Source organism: Trachypithecus francoisi, unplaced genomic scaffold (genome assembly GCF_009764315.1).
Source record: "Trachypithecus francoisi isolate TF-2019V2 unplaced genomic scaffold, Tfra_2.0 Lachesis_group2, whole genome shotgun sequence".
NCBI classification, from domain to species: domain Eukaryota; kingdom Metazoa; phylum Chordata; class Mammalia; order Primates; family Cercopithecidae; genus Trachypithecus; species Trachypithecus francoisi.
The window spans coordinates 152826668-152847926 of record NW_022681465.1 but is presented as its reverse complement, the minus strand read 5'-3'; the positions used below and the strand labels follow the sequence as shown (position 1 = coordinate 152847926).

Here is a 21259-nt window from a genome sequence, read left to right as displayed (position 1 = left end):
TCCCTGTGGTTCTCTCAGCAGCAGCCCTTGTTTTGTTTCTTGCATTTATTTTCATGGACGTGGAGACAAGGCCATCTCTGTTGACCTCTCTCTCTTTTTTTTTTCTTTTTCTTTTTTCTTTTTTTGAGACGGAGTCTTGCTCTGACGCCCAGGCTGGAGTGCAGTGGTGCGATCTGGGCTCACTGCAAGCTCCGCGCCCCCGGGTTCATGCTGTTCTCCTGCCTCAGCCTCCCAAGTAGCTGGGACTACGGGCGCCCGCCACCACACCCCGCTAATTTTTTTTTTTTTTTTTTTTGAGACGGAGTCTGGCTCTGTCGCCCAGGCTGGAGTGCAGTGGCCGGATCTCAGCTCACTGTAAGCTCCGCCTCCCGGGTTCACGCCATTCTCCTGCCTCAGCCTCCCGAGTAGCTGGGACTACAGGCGCCTGCCTCGTCGCCCGGCTAGTTTTTTGTATTCTTTAGTAGAGACGGGGTTTCACCGTATTAGACAGGGTGGTCTCGATCTCCTGACCTTGTGATCCACCTGCCTCAGTCTCCCAAAGTGCTGGGATTACAGGCGTGAGCCACCATGCCCAGAGGTTTTTGACTTTTTATTTTTATTATTATTATTTTTTTTGAGATGGAGTCTTACTCTGTCACCCAGGTTAGAGTGCAATGGTGCAATCTTGGCTCACTGCAACCTCCGCCTCCCAGGTTCAAGTGATTCTTCTGCCTCAGCCTCCCGAGTAGCTCGGATTACAGGCACTCACCATCATGCCTGGCTAATTTTTGTATTTTTAGTAGAGATGGGGTTTCTCCATGTTGATCAGGCTGGTCTCAAACTCCCAACCTCAGGTGATCCACCCTCCTTGGGCTCCCAAAGTGCTGGGATTACAGGTGTGTGCCACTGCGCCTGGCCAACTTTTTAATTTTATTGTCAGAGATGGGGTCTTGCTATATCACTCAGGCTGGTCTCAAGCTCCTGGCCTCAAGTGATCCTCCCACCTCAGCCTCTGGAGGTAGCTGGGATGCAGGTACACATAACTGTGCCTGGCTTGGGTTGCTGACTTTGGCACTTGGATGGGTGGAAGTGCTGGTGATGGAAATGGGAGCACTGCAAGTCTTGCTTCCATGCTCCTTCACTAAATAAGAATCTACTCATCTCTGTAGGAAGGGTGATTATATTTCACATCTCTCTTCCTCAGAGTTGCTTTCACTGACCCCTCAGACTGGGTTAAATCCCTTTGTTATAGAGTCTGTGGTCCCCTTGGTCTCCCTTTAGCTATTCATTGCACTGGGGAGCGCTGTGGAAAGCCTGGCCTCCCCATTAGATATGAGCTCCAGGAGTCTTGGTGATGGGCCTCACCTGTTCCCTGACCCCCACCCCAAAAACCCAGCCCATCTGGCTCAGAATAAGTTCTCAATCATTGCTGAATTGAATCTCATCTCGCTTTCTTTTTCAAATGAAAGCTATCATTACCAGTTAGGATCATGTAAATATCATTTACTATATTTTTAAACCAAAACTTTCCTAAATATGGGCCACTAGGAACAAAGCCAGCAAGGAACTGGGATAACACCTGAATTTCCGATGCTAAGTGTAGTTTGCTCTGTATATTGGCTGTGATGTACTGCAACTGCTGTTATCTGATAGAAAATGTGGAACTGATGCCAACAATGCTATCTTCTATTCTAAATGCAAATAATCCCACTGATGGGTGAGGGAAGACTGGAGCAGGCATCAAAAGCTTCTTTAGTCGGAAGTGGCTCCAAGGGAGTCAGGCGATGCGCAGTGCCCAAGGACGCCATGGGCAAAGGTAAAAGAACCAAGGAAAAGTAGCCATTCTTTTTATATAAAATTGTTTAATGTTTTTGTTAAAATATACTTAATCCAGATATAGTGGATGAGGTGGCCAGATTTTTTCAAGATTCTTAGTCCACCAGGAGCTGATTCCATTTGTGTCATCCCTACTCTGGTCACAGAACATTCACATCTTTAATTCCAAATACTGAACATGATGTAAATGATGTAATCAGTATCTAACACATGAGTATATACTTTCTTGGTGGTCACTGCATGCCATTTCAACAGTGCAGCCTCAAAAAAAAGATGTTTTGTAACTTGGCCCTTTCCAAAAATAAATATATTGGGACACTAAGCTTACACCTTAAATGAGGGCAGAATAAATAGGAATGAAGTGCAAGCTCCTGTGAGGAGCACTGCATGCAGATGAGGCACTTGCTTGTGTGGTGTGGCCAGCTGTAACAGAAAGCCACTGGAACCGCACAGTGCCTCCTCACAAAGCCCGTCCTGAATATGAGGAGGAAAGAGAGTGACACATAGCTTGACCAGGCTGCTAGAACCCATGTTCCAGTGGCATCTGAAGTTCACTGCATTTTCTTTTTTTTTTTTTGAAACAGAGTCTCACTCTGTCACCCAGGCTGGAGTGCACTGCTGCAATCTCGGCTCACTGCAACCTCCGCCTCCCAGGCTCAAGTGATTCTCCTGCCTCAGCTTCCCGAGGAGCTGGGATTACAGACACCTGCTACCATGCCCGGCTAATTTTTGCATTTTTAGTAGAGACGGGGTTTCACCATGTTGGCCAGGCTGGTCTTGAACTCCTGACCTCAAACGATCTGCCTGCCTCAGCCTTTCAAAGTGTTGGGATTACAGGCGTAAGCCACTGTGCCCAGCCAGTTCACTGTATTTTCCAACAGTTTCCAACAGAAAGCACAGCAGTGGCATTTCCTTACTGGTCACTGCTCCTGTGCTGTAAGGCCTGTGCTGATCAAGGAAGCTTACACATTTCCTAGCTTGCGCAGATGAACTCTAGGGTTGCTAATCTGGGGACGTGGATTCCTTCAAGCTCTTAGTGATGAGAAGGATTTTCATCCTCCTTTCCTCACTGTCGATCATGCAGTAGAGAGAGCACCTTCATTTGAATGACAGCTTCAGTTTCTGCTTGGGCCTCAAGCCCTATTTCTGAGCCCTGCTCCTATCACACACGTCTCCAATCTGCAATAATACTCAAAGAAACAGTCTAGAGCTGGGTGCCAAGCTCCAACAGCAAGAATAAGCCCTACCTAGTTATGTATGATCAGGAGATCTTCCAAAGGATGTAGGCAAGAGGAAAAAGCTTATTTTACCACCATGCAGACAACCCATCTAAAATATAACCCAGGAAATTATAGTTCAGCAATATTCTGGATAGTATCAAATAGATAAATCCTTCAACCAAAAGCAAATATGGTTCCCTTGAGGAAAAACAGATGTGAATGTTGTGGTCTATTGGTAATAAATAAAACAGTATCATCAGTGCTATAAAAACAGACAATCAGCATGACATTTAATGGAGTTAATTACTATTGCCTCTATTTAGTATCATCACAGATTACTCATCGCTGCCATGAAGTCCGTAAAATGTGTGACTATCCAATTCCTGGCCATCTAGGACAAGGTCTTTTAATCTGTCAAGTCAGTTTCATTATGGCAAATTTTCTAGCAGAGGTTAGGGATGGGGAGAGGAGAGCTTTGATTTTTTTGTGTATAGAAGAACTTTCCATAAGCCTGTTTGGCTCATGGACACATTTTACAATGTAACCTCCCTCAGTCACTCAGAGGGGATCAAGAAGGGCCCCCCAAAACCAGGAGGACAGACCTAGTTGGGTAGCAAAATCTGGCTATTTCTAGAAATGCTCCCTCTCCCTACAACTGAGCAGTTGTCCCCTACAAGCCACTAAAGCCCCCAATCTTTACCTGTGAACCCATCTCCTGACCCTGTGGAATGCCCGCAGAGGCATGGTAGGGAACAACTGTTCAGATGTTGGTGAGCCATGCTAGGCACGTCTGTGTAAATCATGGCCATGCATTGGGATGAAGAGACTTTACTTTGGAATCTGTTCTAATATAGATGCTCTTTTTTTTTTTTTTTTTTTTTCCTTTTTTTGATACAGTCTCACTCTGTTGCCCAGGCTGGAGTGCAGTGGCGTAATCTCAGCTAACTGTAATCTCCGCCTTGCAGGTTGCAGCGATTCTCATCAGAGAATGAGTAGCTGGGACTACAGGCGTATGCCACCACACCTGGCTAATTTTTGTATTATTAGTAGAGATGGAGTTTCACCGTGTTGACCAGGCTGGTCTTGAACTCCTGACCTCAGGTGATCCACCTGCCACAGCCTCCCAAAGTGCTGGGATTACAGGCATGAGCCACTGCACCCGGCCGACTCTTTAACAGAAACCTTTCTTCCAATATGAAGGAAGCATGGAATGTACACTACAGTCACTTAATGATCCTTCCAAGTTCAGAGTCATGATAATCCAGGCAGCTCAGCTCTACAGGAAGGCCCAGAACCACACAGCCCAGGCAGTGACTGAATTCTTTCTTGTCACCAGTGGGAGGGTTGCCTGCCTGTGATGGACCTCTTATTTTGTGTACAGAATTTATGTTAGACAGGGTCCTGCTTCCTAAAGAGCAGCAGGGACGTTGTCCTGAATGGATTCAGGATTGCCACAGAAAGGACGAGGTTGTCATGGGGTGGGGGAGGACAGAGGCATCCTCGGGAAAGGTTCTGCTTTACCAGTCTGGCTAGAATCACCTGAGACATGAGGATGCTCTCTCCCACTTTCTACTTGACACTCAGCCTGCTGTCTCGCTCTGCCCCTATCAGCTGTATGACCTGTGTCATCCTCTCTGGGCCAATGTTCTCATTCATAGAACCAGGGATAATACATCTACTTCAGAGTTGTGAGGAGGCTTAAGAAAATATGTGTGAGAGCCCCTGCTTTTATAGTAGGCACTCAATAAATGGTAAATGCATGAAAAAGCATCTCAAATCACAAACTATAGGATACTGGGTTAAACAAAGTGGCTACTGGGGCCAGTGCTAGACCCCCATATCCAGGGAGAGAGGATCTGTCCCCTGTATCTCTAGGCTTGAGCAAACAGCCTGGAGAAATGGCAATGCCTCCTCCTGGGTCTGACCATCTGCCTCTGTGGGATATAGGAACTCAGCCCAAGTGCAATGACACCAATGATGACACTGAGGAGAAATGACCAAAGGGACATTCTCTGGGTTCTATGACGGACTAGGGAGGCTTCACGGAGGAGATGAGGCTCGGTCTTGCATTATACCTTCACCCTGGCCCCTGCCTCCGGATGTTGCTCAGTAGTTTTAATTTCTGGACCCTCTAAAAGAGAGAGGGTTAAGGAAATAAAGGAACCTCAAATCAGGCAGTTTGCTAATGCTACTGAGCAGAGATTGGAATAATAGAAAACTATTGACTACAATAGTTTAAATTTCTCCATATTCCCCTAGAAAATGGAAAGCTGGGCAGGAACATGTTCCAAAGGCTAAATCTTGGCAGAGATGATGACTCTAATGAAGGCAGAGGTATAATTCTTGGTAGACAGTGTAAATAACAAATAAGCTTTGGCTAAGCCTAGGAATGCCTGGGTCTTAAGACTTCATTGAAGAAGGGAAGAAGGAAGAAAACATGGATCTGCTCTGGGATGCCCTGAACTCCATTCACAGAGGCAGGGTAGGCATGGAGCAGGGAGACAGAATCCAATGCTTTGCCATTAATTTAACTTAGATGAACTCCTCCTGGGACCTGGAGTCACTCCCCAGGAAGGATTCTGTGAGGACACGTCTGGCTCTCGTGCCCATGCTCCTGCCACTCTGCCCAATCAACGAACTTAGCAAATAGTAAAGTGTTCACCATTACCTAATTTTGTATTATAAAATGGAATCAGGAACATAAATAGGAACAAGTAGCAAAACCCCAGCCCTGCATAGGACCATTATCCTCTCAGCCACCTCTGCGTAGGCCAATAAGTTTGGAAAGTTTCTCACAGTTTTCAAGTTTCAGCGACTCTGCTTTCTGTTTCAATCGTTCATCTCTGTATAATCCTGCCAAATTTGTCAGCTCTGACTCTGAAAGATAAAAGAGGTAACCACTTCATCAAGAGTTGAGCTCCTTTGTTTCATTTCAACATTTCTGGAGTCAAAGCTCCTTTTACTTCATTTCAAGCTTTTTCTTTCAATTAAATGTAAGAAACATTTACTCATTTATTCACAAAACACATCTTAGGCACTAGACCAGGTGCAGAGGATTAAAGGGCACCTGTGACCCTGCAGTCCAACAGTATCTGTGCTCTTATAAAAGCACTGAACTTAGTTCTTACCAAGAAAACATTTGGCACCAGACTTAGGAAACCTGCACGTGTGCAGTGAGACCGCACCATAGCCTCCTACAAGTGGGATTCCAACGGCAGCTGGGAGAGAATGGAGTCCAGTGGCCTATTCCTGTCATCTGAAACAGACAGCTGCTTTATTCTTCTCCTGCATTGCTGCATCATAACTCACATGTGTGAAGGCACACAGAGCCTACTGCTGCCGGGTGTGTGTCTACACAAGGCCAGGGTGCTACTGGCATTCTTCATTTCCTCACCACATGTGGGGTCCCCAACTCAAAGGCCAAAGGCAGCTGGGTCTTTTTAAAAGTTGAATCATCTGGATCTGGTGATCTTTGTCTCCTTGACTAAAGGAATTTCATTTTCTCTTCATGGTGGAGAAGGTCATTCTATTTTTAACCAGAATATAATCTCTTCTGTGTTTCCTGACTCAACGGTGGTTTGGCTGCCTCTATTTTTTATTGTTTTGTGAGGTTTCAGGCATACTCAGGGAGGAATGCCTGAAAAGCACCTTTAGAGACGTATTGCATATTAACAGGATGGCATGCTTGGATGTGGTGTGTGGCTTCTGAAAGCCTCCAACAGCAGGCAGCTACTCAATGTTTAAAGGACCAGACTTGTAAAAATGCTATTTTAATTGTTTTGAAATATGCCTATCCATTCTTAATCGTCTTGCTGACAGATTTTGTTTTTCTTGGTGGAACGAAAGACACCTGTCTGATTAATCAGCAAACTGCCTGGAAACAGGAATTATTATTTAGCCAGGGGGAACAATGGGCATTGCTTTCTGAGTACGTTTCTATCAACACAAAACACCGTCTGGCATTTCTGCTCACAATGATGCTATTTACCCCCAAGTAAGGCCCAAAGTGCAGATTAAGTGCAGGACTCCAGGGTGAGGGGTGGATATGCATAAAAACCCTCCCTCTACAATGGAGGCCACACAGCCTGGGCTCTAGCCCAGCAGTTGCTTGGCAAGCAGTGGGTCTCCCAGGCTCCAGAACAATGTGCTCTCCCTGCTTGGTGAGGGTGCCTGCAGTGCCTGCTAGCCAGGGCTTGTCTTGGCACAGTCACCCTTGCAGGTGATGGGGCTTCATGGAGGATCATGGGCCGTATCCAAATGAAAGCTCTCTGCTCCTGCATCCTGCCCAGGGCTCGGCACTAACTCCAATCTCAGGCTTCCTTGGCATGTGGGTAACCTCTGCCCAGGAGGCCTCTGTGAAGTCAGTCTGTGCCTTTAGTCCTCTGGAGTCACAGTTACACCAGTATTGAAACAGATTCTGTGGTTTTGCTTTTCTTTGAAATTATTTCCTTAGGTTTTTCATTTGCTCAGCTTTTCTAAATGCCTCATTCCCTGAAATCTTGTTCCAGGAAACATTAAGGGCTAGTGACTCTTTATTTTTTCTACATTGAAGGCCACTTCAACAAGCTGATGAAAGACAACTGCTTTTCTCAAAATATCACGTTGCTTTTCATAAAGCTCACTGAAACCAGCTCAGAGACCCCTGCTCCAGAGCAATGACCTTGTACAAGGTTAGTGTTTCAAGGAACCATGTCCCACATCCCCACTACCAAGCTCAGAGCAACTTCTCTTCAAACTGCCAGTGAATCCTTTCATCCTTCAATGAACAAAGGGTCAACTTCAAGAATATGCTACTTTTGACAAATTCTGTTAATATTCAATAACTTCTAAGCAATGTAAAAAAGTTTTGGGGAATGGCAGGTTCCAGAGAATACCTTTTCTTCTTAGCAGAAAGTTCCCCTTCCTCTGAATGTCACTGTAACAGATGGACAGAGCATTGAGCCTTAAAGATAAACTGATTCAGGCAAATTGCCAAGAGAAGCAATTCCCAGAACCTCTCCCAAGAACATGCTGCAAAAGAGCCCAGATTGGTCTCGACAGCTGAAAGACTGCAACGGGTCCCAACTGCCCTCATGATCCAGCCCCATGAGATGGTACTGCATCCAGTCTACAGTGCAAAGCCAGGTAAAGCCAGGACTCCACCAGACATTAGGCACTTTCTATGTGCCAGACACTGTGCTAAGAGTTACACCCATGCCATCTTCCATCACCCACATAACCTCTCCCGGAGGAAGTGGACTCTATGCCCATTTCAAAGCCTAAGCTTCCACCCACTAGGTTATCCCGCTCAAGGGTGTGGAAAGAAGCGCTCCTCTGTCAGTCCAGGCCAGGAGCTCAGCTCAGCTCAGCTCGGCTAGGCCAAGAGGCAGTTCCTGCCTGCTACTTTTGTTCAGCCCAGCCTAGTGGTGTGGCCACTTGCTCTGGCATCAGGTTTACTATCTAGATGCAGCTGCGAATAAGTAAACAGGACAATTAGTGTTTATAGTAAGGGATTACTCATAAAAGTTTACCCGGACTGGCCGGGTGTGGTGGCTGATGCCTGTGATCCCAGCACTTTGGGAGGCCGAGGTGGGCGGATTACTTGAGGTCAGGAGTTCTAGACCAGCCTGACCAACACGGTGAAACCCCATCTCTACTAAAAACTACAAAAGTTAGCCAGGCATGGTGGCATGTGCCTGTAGTCCCAGCTACTCGGGAGGCTGAGGCAGGAGAATTGCTTGAACCCGGGAAGTGGATGTTGCAATGAGCCAAGATTGCACCACTATACTCCAGCCTGGGTGAGAGAGCGAGACTCCGTCTCAAAAAAAAAAAAAAAAAAAAAAAAAAAAAAAAATTTACCCAGATTAAGCATTCTAAGGAAGAGCAGAGAAAATAAATGAACCAAAGATTTAAAAAGTCAATGGCTAACCTTGCTAAAAACAGTTTGCATTTGGTATTTTGCCAAGAGTGAACTTTGTTCTCAAGTGGGTTTATTTTTACAACCTCCAAGTGCTAAATTTAACCTTGTTGGCTGCACTTGCTGCTGGATTCAGAGGGCAGATGCTGCTTGTTCTCAAATGGCACTTGGGTTGTGTGCAGGCTCCGCATAGCCACTGTACTTAAATGCCAGAAATAGATGTGTAAGGGGTTTGTGCTGATAACCCCCATTTGGAACTTGTGAGTACACGCTTCATGCTTACTCACTGGATTTTTTTTTTTTTTTTTTTTTGAGATGGAGTCTCACTCTGTCAACCAGGCTGAAGTGCAGTGGCATGATCTTGGCTCACTGCAACCTCTGCCTCCTGGGTTCAAGTTATTCTCCTGCCTCAGCCTCCCGAATAGCTGGAATTACAGGTGTGTGCCACCACTCCCAGCTAATTTTTGTATTTTCAGTAGAGACGGGGTTTCACCATGTGGCCAGGCTGGTCTCAAACTCCTGACCTCAGGTGATCCACCCTCCTTGGCCTCCCAAAGTGCTGGGATTACAAGCATGAGTCATGGTACCTGGCCACTCACTGGATTTTTATTTATACCTGGAGAGTGCCGAAGCTCTGAACTAGGCCTCATGGGGATGGGGACAAAAGCTTACAAACCACCTCTGGTGCAATCCTTACCGTGAGCTCTTTGCATAATTCCAGCATCTTACTACCATAGAGAAAGATGTGGGGCAGCGGGTGTTTGAAGAATGTGAAATGCAGATTTTCATCCAGTTCTTGCAGAAAGCAACAAAGTCAAAGCCCTCCCAGGACCCAGACAATAGGGACTTTCAGGACATATACTGGCTTTCACCTGATTTGGATCCATGTATATACTGCCTTTTTATTGAGACAGGATCTCGCTCTGTAGCCCAGGCTGGAGTGCAGTGGAGTGATCACAGCTCACTGTAGCCTCGATCTCCCAGGCTTGACCTCCCGAGTAGCTGGAACCACAGGCATGTGCTGCCACACCTGGCTTATTTGTATACTTTTTGTAGAGATGGGGTTCCCAGGCTGGTCTCAAACTCCTAGACTCAAGTGATCCTCCTGCCTCGGCCTCCCAAAGTGCTAGGACTACAGGCATGAGCTACCATGCCTGGCCTATATACTGCCTTTTAGTATGAGGCCTTTATCCTGCTCCAAAATTCTTTCCTGATTTTTGATTCTTGTAAAATCTAGTTTAGCAATGGGGTAGAGTATTTCCTGAACCCTCAGTGTTTTTCAATAAAAATGGAATTTCCTCTTCCTGTTTAATTTCCTCTTATATCCCAGAGTCACTGCTCACCAACTTCCTGACGCACTTTGAGAGAACAGTGGGACTTTGCCTTACAGAAATAGCGGGCAGAGACCAGGTCCCTAAGGGTGAGTTAGGACACTAACCCTGCTGTTGTTATTCACAATCTTCAGCATTTTCATTGTTTTCTACTCCTGAGAATCCTCTCTTCAAAAGACATTTGTTGAGCACCTGTTCTGAAGCAAGCACTGTGCCAGGGCCCTGAGACACAAAATTAGTAAGACCAAGTTCTTATTCCCAGAGAGCCCATAGTCTTGCAGGGGAGACTGACATATATTTCTGGAACTCTAACACTGTGTGATTGGTACTATGTTAGCAGGTTGAACAAAGTGCTTTAAGAACACAGAGGAAGGAGAGTTTAACTTGAGGGCGGAGTGGGAGTGTGTGATGGTCACTGAGGGCTTAGCAGCACTGTGACCGACGAGCTAATTTTATCAGACTCCATTAGATATTTAATGATACTCAGTAATAAGGCTTTAGAAATGAGTCAAAATTTGCTTTTTAAACATGAGCCAAAACTTCAGTTAAAAGGGTAGCCCCTGAAAAATAAAAAAGAAAATAAAAATAACCAAAACCAAGTTTGAGAAGACACAGTCACTAATGCGGTGTGTGTGTAGAATTCAAGTGGGACCAAAGGTGAAGCTGTTGGCTGAGACTGGGCTGCCCCTGCTGCAGACACTCCTTAGTAACACTTGCTGGAGCTGTAAGCCAGTGGCAGGCGCTGTCATCCCCACTGTCTCCAGAGAGGGCAATGGGGGGAAGGACGGCCACACCAAGCCAGTGGCAGGCGCTGTCATCCCCACTGTCTCCAGAGAGGGCAATGGGGGGAAGGACGGCCACACCCAGCCAGTGGCAGGCGCTGTCATCCCCACTGTCTCCAGAGAGGGAAATAGGGGGAAGGACGGCCACACCCAGCCAGTGGCAGGCGCTGTCATCCCCACTGTCTCCAGAGAGGGCAATGGGGGGAAGGACGGCCACACCAAGCCAGTGGCAGGCGCTGTCATCCCCACTGTCTCCAGAGAGGGCAATAGGGGGGAAGGATGGCCACACCCAGCCAGTGGCAGGCGCTGTCATCCCCACTGTCTCCAGAGAGGGCAATGGGGGGAAGGACGGCCACACCCAGCCAGTGGCAGGCGCTGTCATCCCCACTGTCTCCAGAGAGGGCAATGGGGGGAAGGACGGCCACACCCAGCCAGTGGCAGGCGCTGTCATCCCCACTGTCTCCAGAGAGGGCAATAGCGGGGAAGGACTGCCACACCCAGCCAGTGGCAGGCGCTGTCATCCCCACTGTCTCCAGAGAGGGCAATGGGGGGAAGGACGGACGGCCACACCCAAACGGGCAGGCCCAGGAGGCCGCTTTTGTTCTGTGTGGCCACAACCAGCTGGAGGTGAGGGCCAGGGACACCTCATTCAATACCAGAAACCTCTAAACCTTGGCTGGCTCAATCAGATTTCCCTCCAGGGAGTGTGGAATTGGGAAACTGGACCAAATCAGTGAGCACCAAGAACTTAACGGAGGTGTGTGCTGCAGAAAGGGGCACTGACTGGTGAGGATGGGGAATTTGAGAGCGTGATAAGGAGGGTGGCAACCACTGTAAACCATGGCAAACAAGGTTATGAAAAAGGGAAACTGGAAGAAAGAAAGGAAGGCAGCTGGTGGGGAGAAGCGAGGGGGCAGATGGGCAGAGAGGTAGAGACCCAAAGAGAGATGGGCATATAGACAGGTGACTAGCGCCACCTAAATTCCTAAGATTTCCAAGTCCTGGCCACACGTATCCTGTCAATAAATTTCCCCCACTTTTTTGTAGTATCCTGAATGGCCTTTGTCCTCTGACTCTGTTCACATAAACATGTGTAGCCCCAAACAAGAAGACAGGAGGGATCAGGAGGCTGGGGGTGCCTCCTGCCGGGAACCACGGCCACCGGCTAATGCCCCTTTTACAGCATCTTACTTTGTTGTTTCTCCTTCCAACAATTAGTCTGGATATAATCAATGTAATCCTTCTCTATTGTCTTCTCCAGGTCATGCAGAGAAGCTCCTCTGTAGGCCTTGTCAAAGTTTTTATCCACAAAGTAAGGCACCTGCAGGTTCTGAGTTTCTCTAGAAATGGTGTAGCCCAAGGTCCTGAAACGAGACAGAGGCTCATGTGAGCTCATAATATTTGGCAATATTACTCTTAGCACTGACCTCACAGATATCATCATCATCATCTGCTCATAGAGCAGAGGTAGAGATCTTTTTCTAATGTACCCAACATTTCTTATATCCTTAGCAAAATTATAAGTATAACATCATCATAATTGTAGTATGTAAGCACGTTCATACTATGAATTCAGCTTCAGCATAGTTTATTTTCTTAAAAGACCCACCTCTCTTTTACTGCTCTCTGTGCTAAAAGAGAACGCTGAATGCTTAAAACAATTTTTATGTTGTGTAGGATCTAGCATGGTACCTGACAGAGGAGGTTATTATAAATGCTGGTTGAATGAACTGATTACGTTATATAGCAAATTAAAAAACAGATAGCTCACACCAACCTAGAAGCAATATTTTGGACATGACAAAAAGTACTTCGCACATAGCTGCTGAGAACTGCAAGAGACTCAGACAAAATATTTCAATGATGCTTCAGAGCTAACTCTCCGTGGGTCCAAGGCATCCAATGGTATCTGGTGCTCAGCAACATTAAAGAGTACTGAGCTGACTAAATTCTAACCATCAGGAAACACAGAAGGGACCTCAAACTCAAGTTAAAACAATGTGACAGAAATGTGTAGAATCCAAGATGGTTTTCTTCAAACTGGACAAATTCTACTTAAAGGGGCTACATTTTATTTGGCCTTTTCCCGGCCCTCTCCTTAGATCCTCTCTAATTAGAGTAAGAGCCGAGACCATGACTGCTCTCCCCTCACTCTAAGGGGTTGGGGGATCTTACAGAGCAGGTCCGTGCTTACCCCGCTGGCCTCACAAGAAAGAAAGCTGAAGTGCCATATGGAAAAACATGAGAAGCTGGGAAACAGAGGAAATCGGTGTGTGACCTGATGGCAAAAACCTCTCTCTGAAGGCTGGGCGCAGTGGCTCATGACTGTAATCCCAGCACTTTGGGAGGCCAAGACAGGTGGACATCAGGTGTTTGAGACCAGCCCAGTCAACATGGTAAAACCCAGTCTCTACTAAAAAATACAAAAATTAGCCAGGTGTGGTGGCACATGCTTATAATCCCAGTTACTCAGGAGGCTGAGGCATGAGAATCGCTTGAACCCGGAGGAAGGAGATTACAGTGAGCCAAGATTGCAACACTGCACTTCAGCCCGGAAGCCTGGGCGACAGAGCAAGACTGCCTCAAAAATAAAAACAACAACAAAAAACCTCTCTTTCAGCCTCAGCTTTGCTCTCTGTAAAAGGAAAATACTAGCTGGGCGCGATGGCTCAGCACTTTGGGAGGCTGAGGTGGGTGGATCACCTGAGGTTAGGAGCTTGAGACTAGCCTGGCCAACATAGTGAAACCCTGTCTCTACTAAAATATAAAAATTAGCCGGGTGTGGTGGTGTGTGCTGCCTGTAATCCCAGCTACTCAGGAGGTTGAGGCACAAGAATTGCTTGACGGGGAGATGGAGGTTGAAGTGAGCCCAGATTGCACCACAGCACTCCAGCCCAGGTGACAGAGCGAGACTCTGTCTCAAAAAAACAAAAACAAACAAAAAAGGAAAATACTGACCTGGACTGACCTGGAATGATGGTCTTCAGTCTACAGTGATCACTGACAAAGACTCTTCCTGTTATGTATTGTCTAATAAATTCTACTTTTAAAAGATTTTTTCCCACTAAACTATAATCATGAATAATAATTTGTTATTCATTACTAACAAAAAAGAGAATCTAGTGATTCTCAAACCTCAGTGTGGACCAGGATAATCTGGAGGGTTTGCTAAAACTCAGGCTTCTGGTCCTACCCCCAGAGCCTCTAATTCAATGGATTTGGAGGGGCCCTAGAATCTGCCTTTCTAACATGTTGCCTGTTGATACTGATGATGGCTGGTCTGGGGACCAAACTTTGGGAACTGAATCAACTGAAATAATTAATTGAAGAAATTTTTAAAATCCTATCAGAGTTTATAATCTGTATGCAAAAAGCATTACAAGGAATTTCTCTATCTTCAACAAAAACAAAAAAATTAAAAATAATCACTTGATCCCCATTATTATTATTATTATTATTATTTTTGGAGACGGAGTCTCGCTCTGTCACCCAGGCTGGAGTGCTGTGGCCGGATCTCAGCTCACTGCAAGCTCCGCCTCCCGGGTTCACGCCATTCTCCTGCCTCAGCCTCCCGGGTAGCTGGGACTACAGGCGCCGCCACGTCGCCCGGTTAGTTTTTTTTTTTGTAGTTTTTAGTAGAGACGGGGTTTCACCGTGTTAGCCAGGATGGTCTCGATCTCCTGACCTCGTGATCCGCCCGTCTCGGCCTCCCAAAGTGCTGGGATTACAGGTTTGAGCCACCGCGCCCGGCCGATCCCCATTATTAATACTATGCTCCGAGACCCAGAGGGTCCAGCAATCCTATCAACAGCTCAACAGAGTCTTTCTAACTCTACCATGGTGTGATAATGTGTTCATCTAAACCTTAAATTCTACTGATCCTTCAAAAACCAGTTACTGCTGTTCTGCAGCTGACCAGATGATGTCACTATAGAACAAAACAATCTATTTCCCGAGGCACACAGGAGACTACTTCAGTATTTTTGAGTCTCAGCACCATGACTACCCAGCTGTTCCTTTAAACATCAAATTGGTGTTTTCTACAGCAAAAGGTGAAATGAAATGTTAGTAATGTATCAGCAAAACCTTCAAGTCTTTCACCCCCAGACTGTTACTGAAAAAGACTGAGAAATATCAGACTTACGATTTATAGAACAGACTATATGGGGGATTAGTAGCCAGCAGCTGAGTAATGACAGATATAATCACAATCACAAGAACTGGAAGTAGCTGAATAAATGCAGAATACGTAGTCTGAAAAAGAAAAAAAAAAAAAAACTTGCTGTAAGTGCTCTTTTTTTTTCTCTGTCGCCCAGGCTAGAGTGCAGTGGTGCGATCTCCGCTCACTGCAAGCTCCACCTCTCAGGTTCACGCCATTCTCCTGCCTCAGCCTCCCGAGTAGCTGGGACTACAGACGCCTGCTACCACGCCCGGCTATTTTTTTTGTATTTTTAGTAGAGACAGGGTTTCACCGCAGCCAGGATAGTCTCAATCTCCTGACTTCGTGATCCGCCCACCTCGGCCTCCCAAAGTGCTGGGATTACAGGTATGAGCCACTGCGCCTGGCCTGTAAGTGTTCTTTTTTTTTTTTTTTTTTTTTTTTTTGAGGCGGAGTCTCGCTCTGTCGCCTGGACTGGAGTGCAGTGGCCGGATCTCAGCTCACTGCAAGCTCCGTCTCCCAGGTTTACGCCATTCTCCTGCCTCAGCCTCCTGAGTAGCTGGACTACAGCGCCCGCCACCTCGCCCGGCTATTTTTTGTATTTTTAGTAGAGACGGGGTTTCACCGTGTTAGCCAGATGTCTCGATCTCCTGACCTCGTGATCCGCCCGTCTCGGCCTCCCAAAGTGCTGGGATTACAGGCTTGAGCCACCGCGCCCGGCGTGTTCTTTATCAATATAAAGCTTATTGAAAATAAGACAGTTGTCCCAAAGAAAATAACAAATTACCAATGCACTGCATAGGAGGATCCACAAAGCCCCCAGGCTTTTCTGGGAAGGTTGTACTTTCAGCTGAGAAGTACAGGTTGGGCAGTCCTAATCAGAAAATTCAAAATCAAAAATGCTCCAAAATCGAAAACGTTTTGAGTACCAGGATGACATTCAAAAGGAAAGCATTTTGGATTTCAATTTTTTCTTTTTTTTTTTTTGAGACATGGTCTTGCTCTGTCACCCAGACTAGAGTACAGTGACACAAACATGACTCACTGCAGCCTTGACCTCCTGGGTTCTGATGATTCTCTCACCTCAGCCTCCTGAGAAGCTGGGACCACAGGTGCACACTACCGTGTGCAGTTAATTTTAAAATTTTTGTAGAGACAAGATCTTGCCATGTTGCCCAGCTAGTCTCGAACTCCTAGGCTCAAGCAATCCTCCTGCCTCAGTCTCCCTAAGCATTAGGATTACAGGTGTGAGCCACCGCACCCAGCCTCAGATTTTCAGATTAGGAGTTGTCAAATGTATAATGGTATAATGCAAATATTCCAAAATCAAAAAAAAAAAAAAAAATCTGAAATCTGAAATACTACTGGTCCCATTTACTTCAGATAAGGGATACTCAGTCTATACCAAATAACTTTTATTCTCTCTGCTGAACAGGCTGAAGACGGCCCAACAACAACCTGGATTGACACCCAGTAAACCCCCTGCAGCCCCATTAACAAGACCAACGAAGCAAACATCTCAAGGTAAGCCTGCCCAGACTGTGCCTCTTACAGGAGTGAGGCTCTAGGAGCCAGGTTAGCATTATGCTTGGCCACAGCTGATGGACTGGGAGGACATCGAACTCTGGCAGAGATAATCACATTTTCTCTCCTAGGAATCTGGGATTGAGACTCATCACCCTTCACTTCTGTGTTGTCACTTTAAGGAAGAACACACACCGTCAGGCACTGTAGACTAGCTATTTGCAAGGGGAAGTAGAACAAGCAAAGCTGCTTGGTGAAAACAAAACAGAGGCAAAGAGTGGCAGGAAAACTAGAGACAATCTGGGCCCAAAGAGTCCTGCAGAGCACAGCTGCTTGGGAGCCTGACAGTATCCCAGTTCTTTGTTCCTGTCTGTCATGAGGCCCAGCTGTGCTTCTTATCCTTGAGCTTCATGAGACTCCTTTGATCCCTTACCTTAAAACCCCTTTAATTCTAAATATTTTGAAGAGAGTTCCTATTTTCTGCAGCCAAGAAAATTTTGAAGCCAGAGCGGGGCACATGCCTGTAATCCCAGCACTTTGGGAGACCAAGACAGGAGGATCACTTGAGTTCAGGAGTTCGTGACCAGCCTGGGAAACAGAGTGAGAACTAATCTCTACAAAAAATGAGCTGGGCATGATGGCATGCACCTATATTCCCAGCTACATGAGAGGCGGAGGTGGGAGGATTGCTTGAGCCCTGGAGTTCGAGGTTGTAGTGAGCTGTGTTTGTACTATTGTACTCCATTGTGAGTGACAGTGAGACCCTCTCTCAAAAAAAAAAAAAACCCTTGATGAAGTCAGCCCCACAGGATTGCTGAGATCCTGGGAGAGCCACCCAAGAATGGGCAGAGGGAGGGGATACAATTCTGTCTATTTAGGCCAGTTTTCCAGCTCTTTTCACCATTGCTTTTGCTTTCCTAAAGCACATCTTAGCAACATATCTCAAGTTCAGCTTCTAAAATTTGATCATGTACCATCAAGGTTGGTCCAGTACAACTGTTTATGGGCAGCAGCACTCCTCCCTCCCTAGGTACCTGAGGTTTCTCTTCTTCCTCCTCCTTCTGAGTCTGTGTCCTCTCATGTCGGTGCCGTCGGCGGTAATAGTGAGCATCATCTGTCACATTTGAAAACATATGAATATTTCCTGGAAAAGAAAGAAAAAGAAATACTTAGTATGGGATATGGCGAACACTCCTTCCTTGCCTTTTTCTTTTTTTTTTGGAGACGGAGTTTCGCTCTGTTACCCAGGCTGGAGTGCAATGGCATGATCTCAGCTCACTGCAACCTCTGCTTCCTGGGTTCAAGCGATTCTCCTACCTCAGCCTCCTCAGTAGTTGGGGTTACAGGCACCCACCACCACGCTCCGCTAACTTTTGTATTTTTAGTAGAGATGGGGTTTCATCACATTGCAGGTTGGTCTCAAACTCCTGAACTCAAGTGATCCACCCACCTTGGCCTCCTAAAGTGCTGGGATTACAGGCGTGAGCCACCGCACCCAATCCTTCCTTGTCTTTTTCAAGGTCCTTGTTCCCAGCTAGGTTTGTTAAGGATAGAGTATTGGCCTATTTTACCCAGTAGAAAAATAAGACAGTAGGCAAGCCAAGTGAACCAGCTGGAGCTAAAGTGTGCTGAGCTCTCCTGACTTCATTTAAATAGTCCTTTGCAACTAGTGAGAGAGAACCCCCAAAAGGCTAGAAGAGAGAGAGCATTTGGGCCATGAATCCTATTTGGCATGTTCACGTCTGCTTCCGTGCCCAATACCATATTGTGTCACTGGTATCTTTTAATAGCAACTCATAAAATTCAATTTACTTCCTGGGCATTGAATTGTACCAACTTCCAACTTGCTGGGGGTACTTTCCTATCTTTTATCTTTGTAAGTGCTATTTTATAATAATAATAATAGGCATTTTGTTACTTATTTAGAAGGCACTTAAAAATATCTAATCCTCACAGTGACCCTGTGAAGTAGGTATTATTAACAGCCCCATTTTTCAGGAGAGGAAACAGGGTCAGAGAAACTAAATGATCTGGTCAAAATTATGCACAGCTGGAGGCTGGAGACTTGTCTCAAACTCCTGCTCAACTGATTCCAAATCCTTGCTGTTTCCATCATTCCATTGTCCCTCTATTCAGATTTTCAAACAGGAGTTTGCTGAGAGCCATAAATAAAGAAATATGTTTAAGAATGATAATTTGGGGAGACTAACCTGTAGGAAAATGTCCTCCAAAGAAGACGTTGAATAGTTCTTCTGGAGTGATGTCAGCTTCAAAATCCCTGTAATAATTATAAGGTCTGGCTCGAGGGGCAGTGAAAGTCACCTGTTCATCTCCGTATTCATCATAGCGAAGTCTCTTATCAGGATTGCTCAGGACTGCAAATGCATTTCCTATTGCTGCAATCAACAAGAAGCAGCACATGAGGACGTAGTCTTTGCTATGGCTGAGAGTGATCACAGCAGCAGTGATGAAGAGCCTAGAGGTGACTCGTGCTGGACAACTTCTCGGGGGCCCAAGGAGAGGTGCTTGGGCCTAGAAAGTTCTCCAAAGTGCTTGCCCTTCAGGTTTTCCCTAATCGCCAGACACAACAACATTGGAATCACAGGAATTAAGAACTACTGCTGAAGTGAGTTAACTCCCAGTCAACAGTCCTGGAGTCATCCCAGCTGTCCTAGAAATTAGGAATCCCCCCTCAGTTTGAGTTCCCAGTCACCACAAGTCCCAGGCATGTTGGGGAAATGTTCTCTAACTGGTCAGCACTCTCATTCATAAAAAATGTGTTCTGGCCAGGCACAGTGGCTCATGCCTGTAATCCCAGCACTTTGGGAGCTTGCAGTGAGCCAAGATCATGCCACTGCACTCCAGGCTGGGCAACAGAGTGAGACTTCGTCACACACACACACAAACACACACACACACACACACACACACACACACGAACGAGTGTTCTTTACTTTAAAAAAATTTTTTTTAGAGATGGGGTCTTGTTACATTGCCGAGACTAGTCTCAGATTCCTGGCCTCAAGTGATCCTCCCACCTTGGCCTCCAAAAGTTTGGGATTATAGGTGTGAGCCACTGCATCTAGCCAAAACGGTGTTCTTATTTCACTTGAGTGCAATGGTTTATGTTGGAAACAGTTCATACATCCGTAGTGATATTCTAACTTGTAGTTAGAAAAATTTCCTGAATTCTACTCTGAAACAATCTTAATAAAAACCTTCCTGCCTGACTAAAAACAGTCTTCATCATAGTCTTTTTTTTTTTTTTTTTTGAGACGGAGTCTCGCTCTGTCGCCCGGGCTGGAGTGCAGTGGCCGGATCTCAGCTCACTGCAAGCTCCGCCTCCCGGGTTCCCGCCATTCTCCTGCCTCAGCCTCCCGAGTAGCTGGGACTACAGGCGCCTGCCACCTCGCCCGGCTAGTTTTTTGTATTTTTAGTAGAGACAGGGTTTCACCATGTTAGCCAGGATGGTCTCGATCTCCTGACCTCGTGATCCGCCCGTCTCGGCCTCCCAAAGTGCTGGGATTACAGGCTTGAGCCACCGCGCCCGGCCCATCATAGTCTTATTTCAGTTAACTTTAGATAATTATTTTCTGAAATTAAGAAATGTATTTCCAATGTCTCAAGGAGGTTTCAAAGGCTGAATATTACATATGTTTACCAACATGTCTCCCTTCTATGTGCAAATGTGCGAACCTTGACTAATTCTTTTTTTTTTTTTTTTTTTTTTTTTTTTTTTTTTGAGACGGAGTCTCGCTCTGCCACCCAGGCTGGAGTGCAATGGCCGGATCTCAGCTCACTGCAAGCTCCGCCTCCCGGTTTACGCTATTCTCCTGCCTCAGCCTCCCGAGTAGCTGGGACTACAGGCGCCCGCTACCTCGCCCGGCTAGTTTTTTGTATTCTTTTAGTAGAGACGAGGTTTCACCGTGTTAGCCAGGATGGTCTCGATCTCCTGACCTCGTGATCCGCCCGTCTCGGCCTCCCAAAGTGCTGGGATTACAGGCTTGAGCCACCGCGCCCGGCCGACTAATTTCATTTAAACATACAATCAGTAGCACCAATCAATACAAACCTCGAAAAGAAAACCTTTTAAGGCATCCCCCACTCTCCACCTGTAATTCAGTCAACACTGTCAGAAACACAGTCAGAAAGAGTATTTCTTCATGATTCTTTTACCTGGGGAATTGTTAAATGTTTGCCTTGCCACTCTGTTACCCACAACTCTATATATACATATGTACATATATATTGTAATAAGTATACATTTATTTTGCTGAACCATTTGAAAGTAGGCCACAGATATTACGTCACCTTCCCCTAAATACCTCAACATATATCTCCCAAGGAGAAAGACATTCTCCTATGTAATCACAACACCATTATCACAGCTAAGGAAGTTAACATCAGTCCATTATCATCCAGTGCATCCATGCAAGATCAAGTACTGCATTTAGTTTCTTTTAATCTAAAACTGTCCCCACCTTTTTTGTTTTTCGTTATGTTAAATTTCTTGGAAGAACAGGTCAGTATTC

At 46.0% G+C, this 21259-nt stretch overlaps 1 protein-coding gene and 1 long non-coding RNA gene across 5 annotated transcripts in view; one reads left to right on the top strand and one right to left on the bottom strand.

Moving 5' to 3' along the window:
- Positions 1-1821: 1821 nt before the first annotated feature.
- DNAJC18 (DnaJ heat shock protein family (Hsp40) member C18) overlaps positions 1822-21259 on the bottom strand; it is a 34946-nt gene continuing 15508 nt past the window's right edge. For 3 of the 4 annotated variants that reach the window (XM_033181055.1, XM_033181054.1, XM_033181056.1), the window contains 5 exons: positions 18938-19123; positions 17762-17871; positions 15189-15298; positions 12236-12408; positions 1822-5912 (listed from right to left, as the gene is read on the bottom strand). In XM_033181055.1, coding sequence (XP_033036946.1) covers positions 5788-5912; positions 12236-12408; positions 15189-15298; positions 17762-17871; positions 18938-19123 — 704 coding nt within the window. In that variant the 3' untranslated portion in view covers positions 1822-5787. Of the gene's footprint in view, positions 5913-10369; positions 10485-12235; positions 12409-15188; positions 15299-17761; positions 17872-18937; positions 19124-21259 lie in introns of all 4 variants that reach the window. The other variant, XM_033181057.1, reaches the window with a different exon arrangement.
- LOC117065787 lies at positions 9326-17320 on the top strand. Its single transcript, XR_004430037.1, has 3 exons — positions 9326-9368; positions 16639-16727; positions 17214-17320. It is a non-coding gene; the product is annotated as an uncharacterized LOC117065787 (long non-coding RNA).